Below are 15476 nucleotides of genomic sequence, written 5' to 3' on the forward strand. Positions count from 1 at the left end.
CTGTGCCATTGCACAGGCTAGGTCAGGCCCTGGCTGTCAGGGAGGTCACAACAGCTTGGGTTAAGCTGTTAATCAAATAGTATTTGATTTGATTGAGCTAACTCTGCCTACCTTTTGGAGGACCCAAGCAAATCCCTTACCTAAGCAAACCCTACCACAACTGCAACTCTAGTGGCTGTGGCACCGAGGGATACAACGGTTGTCCCAAAACTGTGAAATAGCTCAAACTCAGCTCACAGTAGCAACAACCTGAGCTGCTGCATTAGGGCTTGTAAGGACTCCCATGGAGGATCCAACCGGCAATGACCTTGAGGGAGGGGAAGCTGGAAAACTGCACTTGAAGTCGTTTCAACTGAGAAAGTTGGCAGGGTTTGAGGTAGGTCAGCCCACCGTGGGGCAGCCAGCCTAGCTGTGCAGCCTTTCTCCAAGACATGACAGCACCTTCCTGTCTCTGGGGCGTGCTGATGACGAGATCCAAAGAGCTCTGTGAGTCTCAGATGATAAGGTTATAGCAACCAGCTTCAGAAAACACAGCATTTGGTCTTTCCAGGTTGTTGCCACACTGGGAGCCTGAACATCACAGGAGACTTTGTGTTCTGAAGTGAGCCTTACACAAATGGAAATAATTAGCACAGAGAGTTTGGCACTGCCTGCACTTTTTCAGCATTGCACTATGAGTTTTGATGGAGTAATACTGCACAAAATTGGACTGATGCAGTGAGGGTGGAAGTATTTTTGAAAGATTTGGAAAGATGGCCTATCAGTAGCATCAAATGGCATTTGGCTTTCAGAAAAAACACCTGACTTATCATTGCAGTTCTGGAGATGAATAAAGATCAAAACCTAAGACAGCTCAAAATCTGTGCAACCAGGTTTCTTTTTTCTTTGCAACTAAAAAGCTCAACAGTAGATGATGTTCTACTCTTTGAGCTTATTTGAGCATGGGGCATAACACTGAACTCTTACATCTTTCCATGCACATCTTTGTGCAAGAGCCTGTCCATGCAAGTACATGTGTATGTACGTGCCTACGTACACATGCATCACGCTGGTGCCCATGTTGCTGTCCTCTTGCACAAGACATGAAAAAACAATATTGCATTCACTTCCTTTCTCAAGAAAACAGTCATCCAAAATACAGCAGTCACTGGGGGATGTTCAGCTGCTGTGCACTATTACACCTCTTCTAGATTTCTCTCTCCATTATCACAAGCAGGTAAGTCAGCAAATTCAGTTCCCAGCCTGCTTGTGATGACTTTCAGAACCATTACATTTATCACAACTTACCGATTTTCCTGTAGGCCCTGGCTATTGCTGTTTTTTCCCAGCTTTGCTGGTGCCACATAGTTCAGATCACTATAAGCTGGTCTCCCATCTTACAAAGCCAAAGACCTTCTCCTTCACCACCTGCTGTATCTGCACCACCTTGGCTTGCCTTTCAGTGTTTTAACTTCTGCTCAGGAATCATGGCATCCAAGGAAACTTGATGGACATCAAACACTTTGTTTTGCTTTTGGGAGGGAGCTGCATTTTCTTTACGCCGGGTTTCAGCCACTGCAGGAGCCCAGCGGCTGCTACTGGAGGCTGGCAGCACCTTCCTCTTCTGTGTGCCATCTCACACGCAGCAGAGGGATGCCTAGCAGATCAGTAATAGGAGATGAGCAAAGACTAGAGAAGGAGGGATGAAGGAGGCAGCCAAAAATGCTTGCAGGCTCCATGGGCTTGGGACATGAGCTATTCCCAGCTGTCAGCACTGGAACGCTGCTTACCGTACCATCCGATGGCCTGACTTCCTCCTCCCTGACAAGAGCCAGCAGCAGGCTTCCTATGAATAATTAGCCTGCTTTCCAGGTCCCGCCAGAGTTATTCCTGCCCTGGGTGTGTCTATTGTCTGCAGGCACATTTCCTAAATTCTGCCTCATCCAATTCAAGTTTAGAAGCCCACGCTGTGGTGCAAAGATGCTGTGCATAACCTATTCCTACTAGGTGCACCTGAGATTAGCTAGATCTTTTGAGGTCGGGCAGGGAAAGCACTGTCTCTGCAGAATCCTAAACTACCTGCAGACAGTGGGGTTATTTGTATGCACCTAATCTGGGATCCCAAGTGACCTACTTAGCTGCATTTAATGTGCAACTTCAGAAGCACAAGAACCCCAGAGACGGGTAATTTTTGCTTGCAGTCTGTTTCTGCAGGAAGGAAACTTCAAGCTTATGGTTAATTGGGTAAATCCTTGAATATCACCAGGGGTTTTTTTCCCCCAAGGATTAAATTAAAACTTCCAGATAAAAAGGCCAGGTTACACTTGAAAAACATTTCAAAGAATGCAAAGGCTGATGATGGGAGCAGCTCCAGCTGACCTCCTTCCTCAGCACACTCTGCTCAGCTCTTGCTTCTACCATTGATACTGCCTTTGGTACCTGCTCAAGAGCTTCAGATCATATTTATCACCGAGAACTACATGCACGCCTCAGTGTGGCTTTTTCTCTTTCAACCTTCATCAGCATACAAGTGACTTTCAGGTGAAGCACAGTCTCTCACACAGAGATAAGCTCTCCAAGTCCCCAGGCCTGGATACATGCAAGTTCCCAAGATATCTGCCCCACCAAATTTGGTGCAGTCTGTGTAGGGCACCAAAGTTAAAATATACGTTGCTTCACTCTGACTTGTGGATCTAGGGCAGATCCAAGTCCAGTCAGTCGGACACTTGTATGGTGTAAACAAGGCAAGCTGTCGATGCAGCTGGACTGATTCGGCCTGCCTGAGGGGAGCTGAGCATCCCTCTGTCTCTGCAATTGCATCAGTCTATTGATGGAAATAGCCCTGATTCCTTTTTATACTCTCACCACTCCAAGCCCGGCCCTTGCTGTTTATCTCCTGCAAGAGCACATGGGGAATCTGGAGGATCTGAGGTTCTAGTCCAGGCTGTACCTTTATACTCTTTTTTTTTCTCTTCATGTAGGATGGCATGTGCTACTTACAGACAATTATTTTTCCTTTTACACATTGTATCTGTACAACCAGATGCTCCTGGGTTCAAGCAAACAGCAGAAGGAACGAAAAGCCACCATATTTCTCTGCATCAACTGAAATGTAACAAAGAAAAGTTTCTGGGAGATCGAGCCAGACATGTCCACAGCGCATGATCACTGGGGGATGGGATGCTCTCAGGAAAAAATAAAGTAAGGATGGGTACACAGCTGTTGCACTGCTTTGTGCAGTCTTGGAGAAGACAATCAATCTTCTTTCTTTTGCTATGATTTTTCTAGGAATTCAATGATGGGAATGAAATCTGTAGACTTCATGAAGGCAAGGTCTCGGAGCAGTGCTCTGAAGAGAACATCACAGATGTTGAGAAAGCAGGAGGTACTCTTCCTTTCCTTGCAGGGAGTCACCTACTCTTGGGTCCTGATCTTTGGGGTAGAGGTAGCTTTAACCTGGTATCCTGCATATAGTGCCTCACCTTAGCACCGCTATAACATTTTTGACAAGCATGTTGTATGCCTGGACAAGGACTTACCTCTTTGTTGTTCCTGCCTGCCTGCCTGTCATTTGGTTGCTCTACTGTCATTTTGTCTCCTTGTGCTGCCCTCTGGGCTCTTCCTTCGCTGGAAGCCCATTCCCTTTTTCTCTGTGGGTAGCAGCTTTCCTTAAGGCATTTGTTGTAACTTATCTGCATCAATTCTCTCCCCCATAATCTCCCTTTTTTGCAAGGATTTTCATGGTTTCTCTTGCTGGGCATTGTAATTATTAAGAAATTTTATTTTATTATTAAGAATTACTATAGCTTTAAAATACCCGGTCTTTTTCTACAACACACAGCACCAGGGCAGGCTTTGCATCTAGCCCCACACTATCTTTGTGCTGGAGGGGAAGGTGCCATGGTCTTCAGGAGGGCAGAGTACATGTTCCTTGAGGTTTTTGACCACGAACGCGTACAAGATCCAAAGGGAGCCATGCCAAGGTAAATATCCTACCTCAGGCCAGCAGCCAATGTACTGAAGTAACTCCTCATTTCTGGATAGAACCAGGAGCAATGAGGCCTCTGCCTTGGAGCATGGCTCCCTGAAGCATGGTCAGGAGCCTTAACTGAGGGTGGGATTTTCTTTGGTGCCGGGGCATGTTGAATGTTCTTTGCTTGATTTCCTGGGATGGCCACAGGAGTTTGAGACATGTGGAATTAGAGAGGGAAATCTCATCATCCGACAAGACTTCTCAACTGTTTTCTTTGGTGGAGCTGTGTTTGCTGTGACCTTTCAGGAGCTGGACAGGGGCCTGGGACCACAAGGTGCGCCCAAGCAACACATCAGGCCTCAGACACAGTTGCAGCTAAGACCAAGTTGATGGTGAAACATAGAACAATAGAAGACATGTTTCCTGCAGATTTCTGTCATGTTGTCCCTCTGTCCCACTTTCTTTACCTCAGCTTTTTCCACCACTCCATGAACAGCCCCATGACACGTACTATAGCTGGCCAAGGGGCTGTCAGTGCTGGCTGGCCACCTGGTGGAGACACTGACTGGCCAGCAGGCCACTGCAGCCAAGCCCAGAATGCTCGCTGGGTCTCTCCCCACCAGCTGTTGATTCTCACAAAACTTAGAAGTGATGCGTTAGCTTCCCACTCCACCATCAAGTGTGGCTGACACCCAGCAGTACATCTGGAGGGGATGGAGGAGGACCGACAGCCAGCCAGCCACCCAGCTCAGCCACGGGTATGTCCTCTCTGGAGGATGGCATGTCATGCTGCCGACGGCCACTGCTCCTGGGACTGACTCTGCACTGGCCTGGCCAACTCTCCCACAGTGCCCCAGTGCTGTCCAAAATTACTCCAAAATTAGTTTCGCTCATAGCATTTTGATATGAGACAACATCTAATTACGATTACTTCAGAGTTACCCTCACAGCCTTATCACAGGCAGGCAGGTGGACTTTAACAAAAGCCCTCCTCCGCTTGGTGCAAGCGTCACAGCCCGGCTGAAAGACAGCAGTTCCTCAGTGCTGCCGATTTGGAAATTGCTGGCAAGCACCAGCACTGCAACAGCAACTGCACTACCACGGTGGCACCATCTGCCTCAGTGGGCTGCCGTGGTGAGCACAAGGAGCGTGGCACCTTTGCTGCCACCCTGAGGACTGCCAGCACCAGGGATGGAGACCTCCCATCAACTGCACTGCCGGGCACCCCCAGCCAGGCTGGGGCCGCAGTTGGGTGCGAAGGTGCAGGGGACTGGAGCCCCTGTGCCCATTGGCAGTAAGAGGGGATGGCAGCTGGGGTAGCAGGGAGAAGAAGGTATCAGGAGTGGGCTGCTGATCTGGGAGAGGGCACGAGGTGTGGGATGGGGTGCCCCATGGTGGCAGCCCCAGCACAGCTCCCTGGGTAGCGCTGTTACATCAGCTGCTCCACCAGTTTACAACACTCGCCCTTGAACCTTGGCTCTGCAGCCTGCTGCGGTGCAGACAGGTTGCACAACACCCCTGTCCCCACTCCCCTTCCCCGCCGGGGCTGCCCAGTGGCCAGCTGCTGGGAGGCCAAGCTGGCACAGCAGCCTGCCAGTTCCAGACAGGGAGAAGATGCTCCATCCACCCCTGCCTCTAGGAGGGCACCAAGGGAGGTGGCAAGACCAGGAAGGGTACCCAAGGACCTACTCAAGCCTGCTGGTAGAGGTGGTTCTTGAAGGACTGTGGTGGGGGAAGGAGGGCTGCCCCACAGGAGGAACAGAAAAACTCTGCCTCTCCTCCCGCAGCAAGCCAGCAGGGCTGCACCCCAGGGGTGCGGGAGCCACTATGTCCTGTCCCAGGGGCCCTGGACTAAATCCTCCAGCTAAACCAGGAACAACCCCCAGGTGAGACCTGATGGGAGAGCGGGACCCTCGTTCCAGAGATCTCTGTCATAGATGGGACTGGTTCTACAATGCTCCCCCAGGTAGAAACACCTACGGAGCCTCTTCCCCATGCCAGGGAGCAAGCTCTGCCTCATCCCTCAGCAAGGTGGGAGGGGTGGAAAGCTGTGGGGAAATCACAAAGACCACTGTGCAAGGGCCTTGCACAGACCTAAATATAGCCACTATCTCAGCTCCCTGAAGATAACAGCCTGTGTCCACAGCCCAGCACAACACCCTGCCCTGACTTCCACCTACCTTTGCTTCAGGAGCAAACATCAAGTGGCAGTTGTGAAACAGCCTGCCCGGCTCATGGCAAACAGGGCTTGTATCATGGGGCAGAAACGCACCCGAAGCCACTTCACATGCATTCCTTCCCCGGCGCTGGCTGGCCAAAACCCACACAGCTCAAAGGCTAACCAACACCTCCCTCAGCACCTCCATGGTGTTGAGCAGCCAGCAACAGCCAGGAGAAATCTGCGGCAGAGCAGAGTGACAAGTGCCAGTCAGGTTGGGATTTCCCAGGTTTTTGGCTCATCCCATTAAACTCTGGTGAGTTTACTTACACCTGAATCTCTCCAGTGTCCCAAGATCAGCAACGCTGAGCCAGGCTGTGGTGGCCCTGCCAGGAGAAGGGGACACAGCAGTGGAGAGGGCCCATGAGCTGTGACCACCTTACTGGGTCTCTGTGTGTTGCTCCCAGGCTAATCTGAACACGGCTCCTCTCATCCCCGATGTAAACCCCGTCACTCCGTAGAATGTGTTGAAGTCCCACCACACCTCAGCACACGAAATTGTAGTGTAAAGTCTGAAAGACTCCTGCAGTGGGCACATCTTTCAGCTCTCTCTCCCCGACTTTAAATCTTACCACTGCCTTTATCTAAAAAGGGTTTATAAACCAAGAAACAATGTAGACTTTTTCCCTCAACAATGCCCTTTTTCCTTGCAGAGTAATAAGTTTATGAAATGGCAGCTTCTAGCAGGAAGTCTCTGGCTTTAACAATAGCTGTGTGTGTTTCCACAAGTTAATTGAAAACAAATGGTGACACTTCAATCCTGCTTTTATGCTCTGTAAAGGAGGAGAGGGAGTGCAGCATTGCTCACAGTTCCGCAGTTAGAAGCCAGATGTGGCACAAAAAGAGGCAAATACTATTATCCCACTGTTACCATAGGGAGAAAGTGGATGCACCATGCCCACCTCGAAGCAGGCTTTGCTTGCTCATGGACATGGCATTTGTCCCCAGAGCCGCTTCCCTGCCAGGGTGGCTAGCTCCACACACACTTTTTACATCGTTGAGGACATCAGGCTCTGTGCCAAAGCGAACTCAGGAGCACCCCCAGGGAGCAGAGGCAGGAGCTGGCAGCAGGAGGGCAGCTGGGAAGACCCCTTGGCCCAGCTGGCCCTGCAGACCAGTGGGGGTCTATGCCAGGGCATCCATTTGCCTGGCAGGTGTTTTCAGGGGGTCGGAAACACTTCACAGCTCTGCGCATGTTCCCGGGCAGCGACTCCCATGGTGTGGGCCTCTGTGCTGGTTGGGGCCCGCAGGTGATTCTTCCTACTGTCAGTCACCTCTATGAGAAAGTAATTTTTTCCACAACGTTGCCCAAAAAGAGGAGTTTCTGCAGTATCCTCTGGAGGTTTCTACCCAGTGCCACCACAGACCCGTGGCCCCGAGCAGCGGCCGCAAGATGTGGGGTATTGAGTAACCCTCCCCTCAGCACCCAGGCACCCCGGCCCAGCCCAGCAGCGCCCCAAAAAGCCTTTCCTGCCTCGAGAACACGTTCCTGAAGGAACCTGGAGGTTTAGCCCTTCTCTGCCCGTTTGCGACCACCACAGAGCCCCACGCTGCCCTTGCGGGCCGGCAGGGAGGGCACCGCGGCGCAGCAGCCACGCACTGCAGCGGGACAGGGAGGCACTGGGGCATCCAACGCCTGCCACAGAGCTCTGCCTTCTACCAAGACAAGGCAGCCCCGGTCGAGGGAAGAGGAGCCCACCTCGCAAGTCACCTCCACGACGGAGCGGGCCCCTTCGCCCCGAACGCCCAGCGAGCTGCCGCCCCTCCCGCCCCGGCTCCTCAGGAGCCGCCGCGCGCCCCCCGCGGGCTCCCCCCGCCGGCCTATTGGCCGCCCGCCGCGCTGGGAGCGCGCTCATTGGCTGCGGCGTGGGCCGGGCGGGCGGGGCGGGCGGCCTTAAGGCTGCGGGCCCGGCGGGGCCGGGCGAGTTGGGGTGCCGGGGCCGGTCTCATGCAGTGCGCCAGGTATGCTCCCGCCCCGCCGCCGTGCTCCCCGGGTGCCCGCCGTGCCCCCCGGCGCGGGACCGCAGACCCCGCGGGTGCGCGGAAGCTGTACCAGCGCTCCCCGCCGCGGTGCTGCCGCTGGGGAGGGCGGGATCCTCCCGCCTGGGCTCCTGCGGCCCCCCCCCGGGGGAGCCGGGCGCGGTGCCCCCCGCCGGGCGTCGCCCTGCTGCGCCCCCCGGAGCGCCGGCGGGGCTGGGCGTGCGGCTTGCCTTTGCTGGGCTCCGCAGGGGGGGGCGGGTGGTAGCGGGGTTACGGCCTCGGGGTCCCCCATGCCGGTGGGAGCTGGGCTGTGCCCTGGGAGCGGCCCGAACCGGGGAGGAGAAGGGGGCAGGGAGCCCGAGCGTGCTCCGTCCAGCAGCCTGTCGCCTCCGAAAACTTCGGGCGTAGCAGCTGCCGCACGTCGAGCCCACTGCAAGAGGGTTACCCAGCCCTGGGAGCAGGATGGAGGCAATCGAAGGGTTTTGTTAAATGTAGGGGTAAATAATTCCTTTCCTCTGACTTGCATCTCCTTCCTAGGAATAAGGGAGGGAGGAGAGAGTGGTGACGTTCCCCTCTGGAGAGGGCCAAGCTGCAGGAAAGTGTCTGGAGGCAGAATCTGCTCTGCTGGCCTTTGGAGGGGCAGGGGGAAGGGCTCAGCCCCTGTACCCACGCAGGGCTGTCAGCCTTGTGCTGCTCGCTTACTGCAGCTCCCTTTCCTGTGTAAGCTCCTGTAATGATTTCCCTGCTCCCACCTTCAAAGCATCTGAAGTTTAAGATGGCCAACACCAGCCCCAAAAGGCAAACCTTCCTCTGTTGGCTGTGAGTTGGGCATCAGCAGGCTCTCAAGTGCAGAAGGGTATGTCTGGGGTACCAAATCGGCTGAAAAAGTTTGTAAAAGCACAGAGCATGGCCTGATAGTGGGTATGAAAAGCACTTACTATAGTTCTTAGCTTGAAAAAAGCTCCAAGTAATGCAAATCAGGCTGGCTATTTCATGCCTCTTTGTTATAAAAATGTGACTAACCAAGGCTTACTAAGAAACCTGACTTTTCAGCAGTTGTGGGGATTCAGCTGAATAAATTTCCCTGGGAAAAGATGCAATGCAGATAAAACTGGCCCAAGTAAGAGAGAGGTGTTGGAGGCTGCATTAATTTAAAGGAAGAAATGACCTATATAAAGTGTGTGTGAATTAAAAACTTGGCAAAACCAGGTAGAGATGAGCGGAATGGCATTAGTGGACAGGTGGATCTACTGTCTGTCTTGTACAGCTGCCCTTGAGCTGGAAGGAGGCAATGCAGAAGGAGTTGTGTTGGGAAGCAAGCTTTGGCACATGTGCTATCAATAAACAGATGCCCTTGCTGAATGGATGCTGTGGAAGCCTGCTCAGAGCTGCTCTGTTGGTGTTGCAGGGTGGGGAGTTAAAGCACTGAATTGGAGAGCATAGCTCTCGCTTTTTCTTGGCATGGGGGCAGCAATCGAGTACTAGAGCTGGCTGTGCGTGGCTTTGGCAGCTGGAGCTGTGCTGCATCACATGGCCAGCGGCTGCTGCTACTGCTCCTGGCTTGTCCTATTCTGTGTGGTGGGAGCAGCTTTGGAGCCTGGCTTGCAGCCAGATGGGATTTTTATTAAGGTAATACTTTGTGTTTAAGGTCAGCTGCAATGCAGTTGACTTAAGGGGGGATGAGTGTGATAAATCTGTCCAGTGGTTTATCCAGAGCCAGGCCAAAAAGTCTGCCAAAAGCATCTAGCCTAACCTTGGTGTAAGGGCAGGAGCGATAGGTATGATGTTCTGGGAGCTGCCTGGCTGTGGAGGCAACTCCAGGGCTACATCTGGCAAGGTGCTGGGTGGGAGCTTCCCTAGAGTGGGTGCACAGAGACGGACAGTGTTACATCCCTGGAGAACAGGCTGGGCACTGGAGGAGGGGAGCCCGTGGTAGAGGGGCACACAAGTCCTTGCCCCAAAAGGCACAGGCTGTTTCCAAAGGCTCTGTCAGCCTTGAGTAGGTGGGTTGTGTTTGGCAGAGCCCTGTGGCTATGTAGGTGTTTCCGAGGGGCTCGGTGCTAGCATGATGGAGGCTTGATGTGTGAGCTCTGTGCTGGAGGTAAAACTTTCTGGGCCATCTGAGCTGACGTCTGTTTTAAAGTGCAGTAGGGGAAAGGGGCTCCTCTCGGTGCAGAGCAATGTCAGCTGAGTCTCTACCCTGCTGCTGTACCAGACTGTTGCTATCCTTACAATGCCACTTGCAGGTATTTCAGATGGAGCAGTTAAGGGAGGCAGTGATGAGCGATACCTGTAGCTCAACCAAACGAGGCTTTTTAGCCTCTAAAAATACCAGACCTTTGGGGTTTTATGAAAGGTGAGGTCAGTTGCATACAGCAGCTTGTGACAAACTGAGTTCCTGCTCCTACAAAAGCATCCGATGCTCTGAGGTGAGTGCAGCAGGAATACTGCTTTATGTAGCATTGACATTTGATAATCTCTGGGTTTTGTTGACACCAGCAGGATTGAGCCATGGGCTTTGCTTTGGGCCAGAAATGCTCTGGAGCCTGCTGTTGCTAGCCTAGTAGGGCAGTGCTTGTGTGTGTTTTCAAATGGTGGCTCTGTCCCTGTAGCAATTTTAAGACCTCTTGTTCAAGAGCACAACAGGTTCTGGTCCTGTCACATCTGATGTAGCAAGTTTCTCACCACGTCTGTAAATCGCACCATGCAAGTACCTGCCTTTAAGCTTGAGGGACTTGTGGGGTTGGTGGAAGCAAGTTTCTTTGGGATGGCTGAGAAGTGGTGTAGTAATTGTCTGATAAAATTCATATTTAAATGCTTTTCTAATATCAACTGACCTTTCTTATCTTCTAGAGTACTAGACTATTTTCCTCACAAACAAGCAATGGCTGTGGATGTAGCAATGCAGTTATACCTGTGCTCCTCACCCCTGCGAAGAGAGAAGTGTGCCTGCAAAATTGCTCCAAAGCCAAGCAAGCCACTGCGGCCCTGCATCCAGCTGAGTAGCAAGACTACGCTGAATGGACCAGAAGAGGCAGCAAACACCTTCACACACAACAAAGTGAAGAAGAGGGTGTCCTTTGCAGATAGCAGAGGCTTTGCTCTGACAATGGTGAAGGTGTTCTCGGAGTTTGATGACCCGCTAGATATTCCTTTCAACATCACTGAGCTGATAGACAACATCGTGGGTCTGACAACAGTGGAGAGGGACAGCTTTGTCCTGGATTTTGTTCAGCCCTCTGTGGACTACCTGGACTTCAGAAACCGCCTCCAGGCAGACTGCGTCTGCCTTGAAAACTGTATGCTGAAGGAGCGATCCATTGTGGGAACAGTGAAGGTGAAGAACCTTGCTTTTGAAAAGACTGTGAAGATCAGGATGACGTTTGACACCTGGAAAAACTTTGTGGATCACCCATGCCAGTATGTCAAGGATACGTATGGAGGGTCAGATCGGGACACATTTTCCTTTGACATCAGCTTGCCTGAGGGAATTCAATCCCATGAAAGAGTAGAGTTTGCCATCTCCTTTGAGTGCAATGGAAAGGTGTACTGGGACAGCAACAGGGGCACAAATTACAGGATTGTACGTTCAGAACTGAAATCTGCCCAGGAAGCTGTCAGCCCCCCACAGGGCCCTGACTTTGGCAGTGCTTTTGACCAGTTTGGGAGCCCTCGATGCTCCTACGGCCTCATTCCTGAGTGGCCCAGCTATTCTGGCTACGAGAAGCTAGGGCCTTACTATTGACCCAAGGACAAAGTCCTGATTGACTGTTGCTGGCGCGTCAGCAGGCCTGAAAGCCGGTCTGAAGGTGGAGTGTATGGAAAGGTGGAAGAAGTATGGCTCCACGTAGCTTTGCATAAGCCTCACAGCAAAACCAGATGTGCAGTGCTCTGCTGGCAGTGGGCTTGTAGTCAGGGAAGCGTCCCTGGCAAAACGGGCTGCCTTTCCTGCCCCAGCTCAGATAACTGGCTCTCTGGATGCTCAGAGGACCAGGAGCTGTTGCTCATGCATCTCCTCAGTGCTGCTACTCCTTCCTCTTCTATAAAGCTGCTAGTCTCCAGGGGAACGCTACAGTGCTTATATCGTCTGTTGAAGCTGCGTAGTGGTGGCTGGTTTGTATTGCTTGCCTAGTGTTAAAAGGCTTTTTCAGAATGTTCTAATATTATATTTAGTGGGCTGTCCTTACAAAGCTGGCCCATGCCTGTCTGGTAATAGCAGGGGGCTTGTGGGGAACGGGGTCCTCTCCTTGCACGCATCCTTGTAGTGTGAGGCCCTTCCTGCTGGAGGCAGAAAGGGTGTTTTGGAGACAAAGAATGCGACTGTGATGACAGGAAATATGGCCCTGCAGCCTGCCATATTAGGAGACGTGTGCCTGTGCAAGAGGATCTGATCTGCTTAGTCACCAGTTGTTTTATCAGCTGATCTTAAAAAAACTCTCATTATATCCTTGGTGTTACCAAAAATAGAGATTAGCTGTAGCTGTGTGGTGCTTGTAACACAGCCATGGGTCAACAGCCTTGACTGCCTTCTTCAGAACCTTCCTGTTTCTTTAATCACAAGTGATGGGTGATGCTTTTTTCCCCTTAATGGACATTTGAAGTCAGCTGTTGGCCGTGCTGGGCCCTGAAAATGCAGTTCTTCCTCCTATGGACTGTAAACCAGGGTTTTGTCCAGCTGGGGCCTAGAGTCCTGTGCAGGAGGCTGTGCTCAGGTGTTACAGGAGCTAAATACAAATGGACCGCATGGCTGCTCTGTGCTGTGTCTGTTACAAGAAGGTGACTGTTGTGTACCTGCTGCAGTGGAAGTGCCTTGACTGAGGAAGGGGTGGTAACATGCAATCCCAGCAATGCTTTGGGATAAACAGGCTTTGGAAATAACATTGCTTTTAAAAAAGATCTCCTAATGGTTTGTTACTGGGTGCCCTGGACTGCTTGGCAGCTAATGGCATGGCAGTCCTCACCTGTGAGGATGCTGTGGCTGTACTGGATGAACATCAATGTGCTGGGCCTGCCTCACTGTTGTGGCAGTAGCTGCCATCTCAACCTGTAAATGCCCGAACTTTGCATCTCTGTGTCCATAAGAAGCAGCTCACTCCACCTGTGCAAAGAACTAGCCATAAGAAGTGTGAGATGGGTCATCCTGACACCTGGATGTGAAACAAATCATAGATGTGAAGCATCCCCATCTTCAAAGAGGCAGCTTGTCTTCTAGGCCTGAGGTGAGGTGGCCAGCTTGTGCAGTGCCGAACAGCCTCACAAAGCTGCTTGGGTGCCAGCTGAGCAGAGTAACTTACTCCCTTGGCTCAAAGGGAGAGTGCTGAATAGTTTGTAGAAATAGAAGTCAAGGGAATCTTACTTTTTTCTAGTGCATAAGCTTTATATAATTTTTTGTGCATTGATAATGGCCTTTGGATGGGCCGGAGAGAAGCAATCGGCTAGCCTACCTAACTTCTTAAACTTAGCTTTTAATTCTGGAGACTACTGTATAAAATACTTAAAAACTATTTTACCCGAACTTAGAAAGGATACTGTGATCACTGTTGGATGCTGAAAGGAGCAAGAGCTTCCAGAGAGAATAGCTTCCCTTCAACTGCTCCTTTTCCAAAAACCTAACACCAATGCATGTCATAACTGTGCTTGATCACTTAGTCAAGGTGGTAAATCTGCTTGCTAGTCCAGAGCTCACCACGCTTGGTTCCTCGGTTCAAACAGCTTCCTGAATCAGCCCTTATAACCTGCATCTGGTCACTCTTGAAGGGACTGTTGCCTAGCTTGGCTTAAACCTGGTTTTAAACTTTAAGCAAGCTTGAGTGACACTTTTTTTTTTAAGAAGTTTATGGTGTTAATACTGCAAGATACTGACTGTAGAGAAGTCATGTTCTCCTAGCATGTTCTCAAGCCTATGGAGAGTTGTTTGTGAGCTGAATCAAGGCATGTATGTCTGGGGTACTGTGGATGGTGGTATCTCCTTATGGAGCCTGTTTGGTTTTAGGTTGTGGATGGGGTGTGTTTAGGAAGGAACGTGGAAGATTAGCTAGAGCAATGCCATAAGTAAAAGCTAGGATGGGAACTGACTATTTGACCAATAGCGGTTTAAAAATACTACTTGTGGCCTTTCCCTTTTTCCCTTTTCCATTGCTAATGTGAACATAGAAGCGAGGGGTTGCTTTCCTTGCTCTATGCCTGGAAGTGCCTTGTGGGGTGTTTTGCATGTTTGTTTTTTAAAAGATATTTTTGTACACAATATTCAAGTGGAAAATGCACTTTATAATTGCTGTGTAATGACTTTTAAAACTATGGTTCTGTTTTTATCTGATTGTTAAAATAAAGGTGGAACAAAATGTTGGCTGTGTATCTTGTAGTCATCTTATTTAAACACCCATGGGGCTGGGGAGGTGATTTAGACATGGGATCGGTTTCCTGCAAGTGGCTGTTAGCAGGGAGGAGCACGCATCTGTGGAGGAATCTGCTGCTTGAAACAGGAAATTTCAGCCTATTCCTGCTGCCTTTCTGTGAACACAGATGCTTCCAGAGCCTCTGCATGGTGGGAAGGAGAGGAGCCAGGCTCATGTCTCTGTGCTTTTAGGTTTCTCCACTAACCACTGTGTTCCTGAGCTACTCTTCACTCTTCTCCTGCTTGCAGTGCCAGGAACAGCCTTTTCAGGTTTTTCTGCATTTGTTTCAGGTCAGTCTCAGTTCTCCCCCTGCACCTGGCTTGATCTGGAATCAATGCTTTCTCTCTGCCTGGGTGCTGGGTTGTGGTAGATGCTAGGAGTGGTGATGCAGTAAAAGGGTCAGGCTCTTTTCTAATACCAGGATCAAGTGAATGTTAGACCCTGCTTTACCTCACACTGCTTGTTCCTGTTGTCACTGCACTAAAAAGCACTTGCAGGAAACATGCCCCTTTGCAGAAGGGGAACAACTCTGGTGTAAATGCCAGCAAGGGCCAGTTACAGGATTTGACCTGGCTTTGACCGCAAAGACCAGGACTTGGTGATGGCCTGAAGGTGTTGTATTTCTAACAATCAGCTACTGAGCTGGGTGGGTTTTGCCACTTACAGATAAGGTAAGAAGGGAAGCTGGGAAGAGGGTGGGGGAAATGCTCAAGACTGTCTTTGAAGATGGTCTTTGTGTGGGCTGGCCTGAGGGGCTATGCAGGCAGTACTTCCCATGCTGCTACAAAGCCTTGCAGAGAGTGAGCTTGGCCTTTGCTTTATAAAGAAATGAAACTGAGCACCTTCTGACTGTGGCTATTTCTGAGTCTCTCGCTTTCATAAGATGAACTCTTTCCAGGGTGTCTTGCTTTCAGCAGCAGCTGGGTAAGGT

At 51.0% G+C, this 15476-nt stretch overlaps 1 protein-coding gene across 3 annotated transcripts; it reads left to right on the forward strand.

The window, feature by feature from the left end:
* The first annotated feature begins 8069 nt into the window (after positions 1-8069).
* PPP1R3B (protein phosphatase 1 regulatory subunit 3B) lies at positions 8070-14496 on the forward strand. 3 transcript variants are annotated; one of them, XM_037378869.1, is made up of 3 exons: positions 8083-8132; positions 8688-9006; positions 11004-14496. In XM_037378869.1, the coding sequence occupies exon 3, from the start codon at positions 11035-11037 to the stop codon at positions 11893-11895; it is 861 nt and encodes a 286-aa protein (XP_037234766.1). In that variant the 5' UTR covers positions 8083-8132; positions 8688-9006; positions 11004-11034; the 3' UTR covers positions 11896-14496. The 3 variants fall into 3 exon arrangements, with proteins under 3 accessions (XP_037234757.1, XP_037234766.1, XP_037234776.1); XM_037378860.1 differs by lacking the exon at positions 8688-9006 and having other exon boundaries at positions 8070-8132; XM_037378879.1 differs by lacking the exons at positions 8083-8132; positions 8688-9006 and adding an exon at positions 9014-10579.
* Positions 14497-15476: the final 980 nt, after the last annotated feature.

Source organism: Falco rusticolus, chromosome 1 (assembly GCF_015220075.1).
Source record: "Falco rusticolus isolate bFalRus1 chromosome 1, bFalRus1.pri, whole genome shotgun sequence".
In the NCBI taxonomy this organism is placed as follows: domain Eukaryota; kingdom Metazoa; phylum Chordata; class Aves; order Falconiformes; family Falconidae; genus Falco; species Falco rusticolus.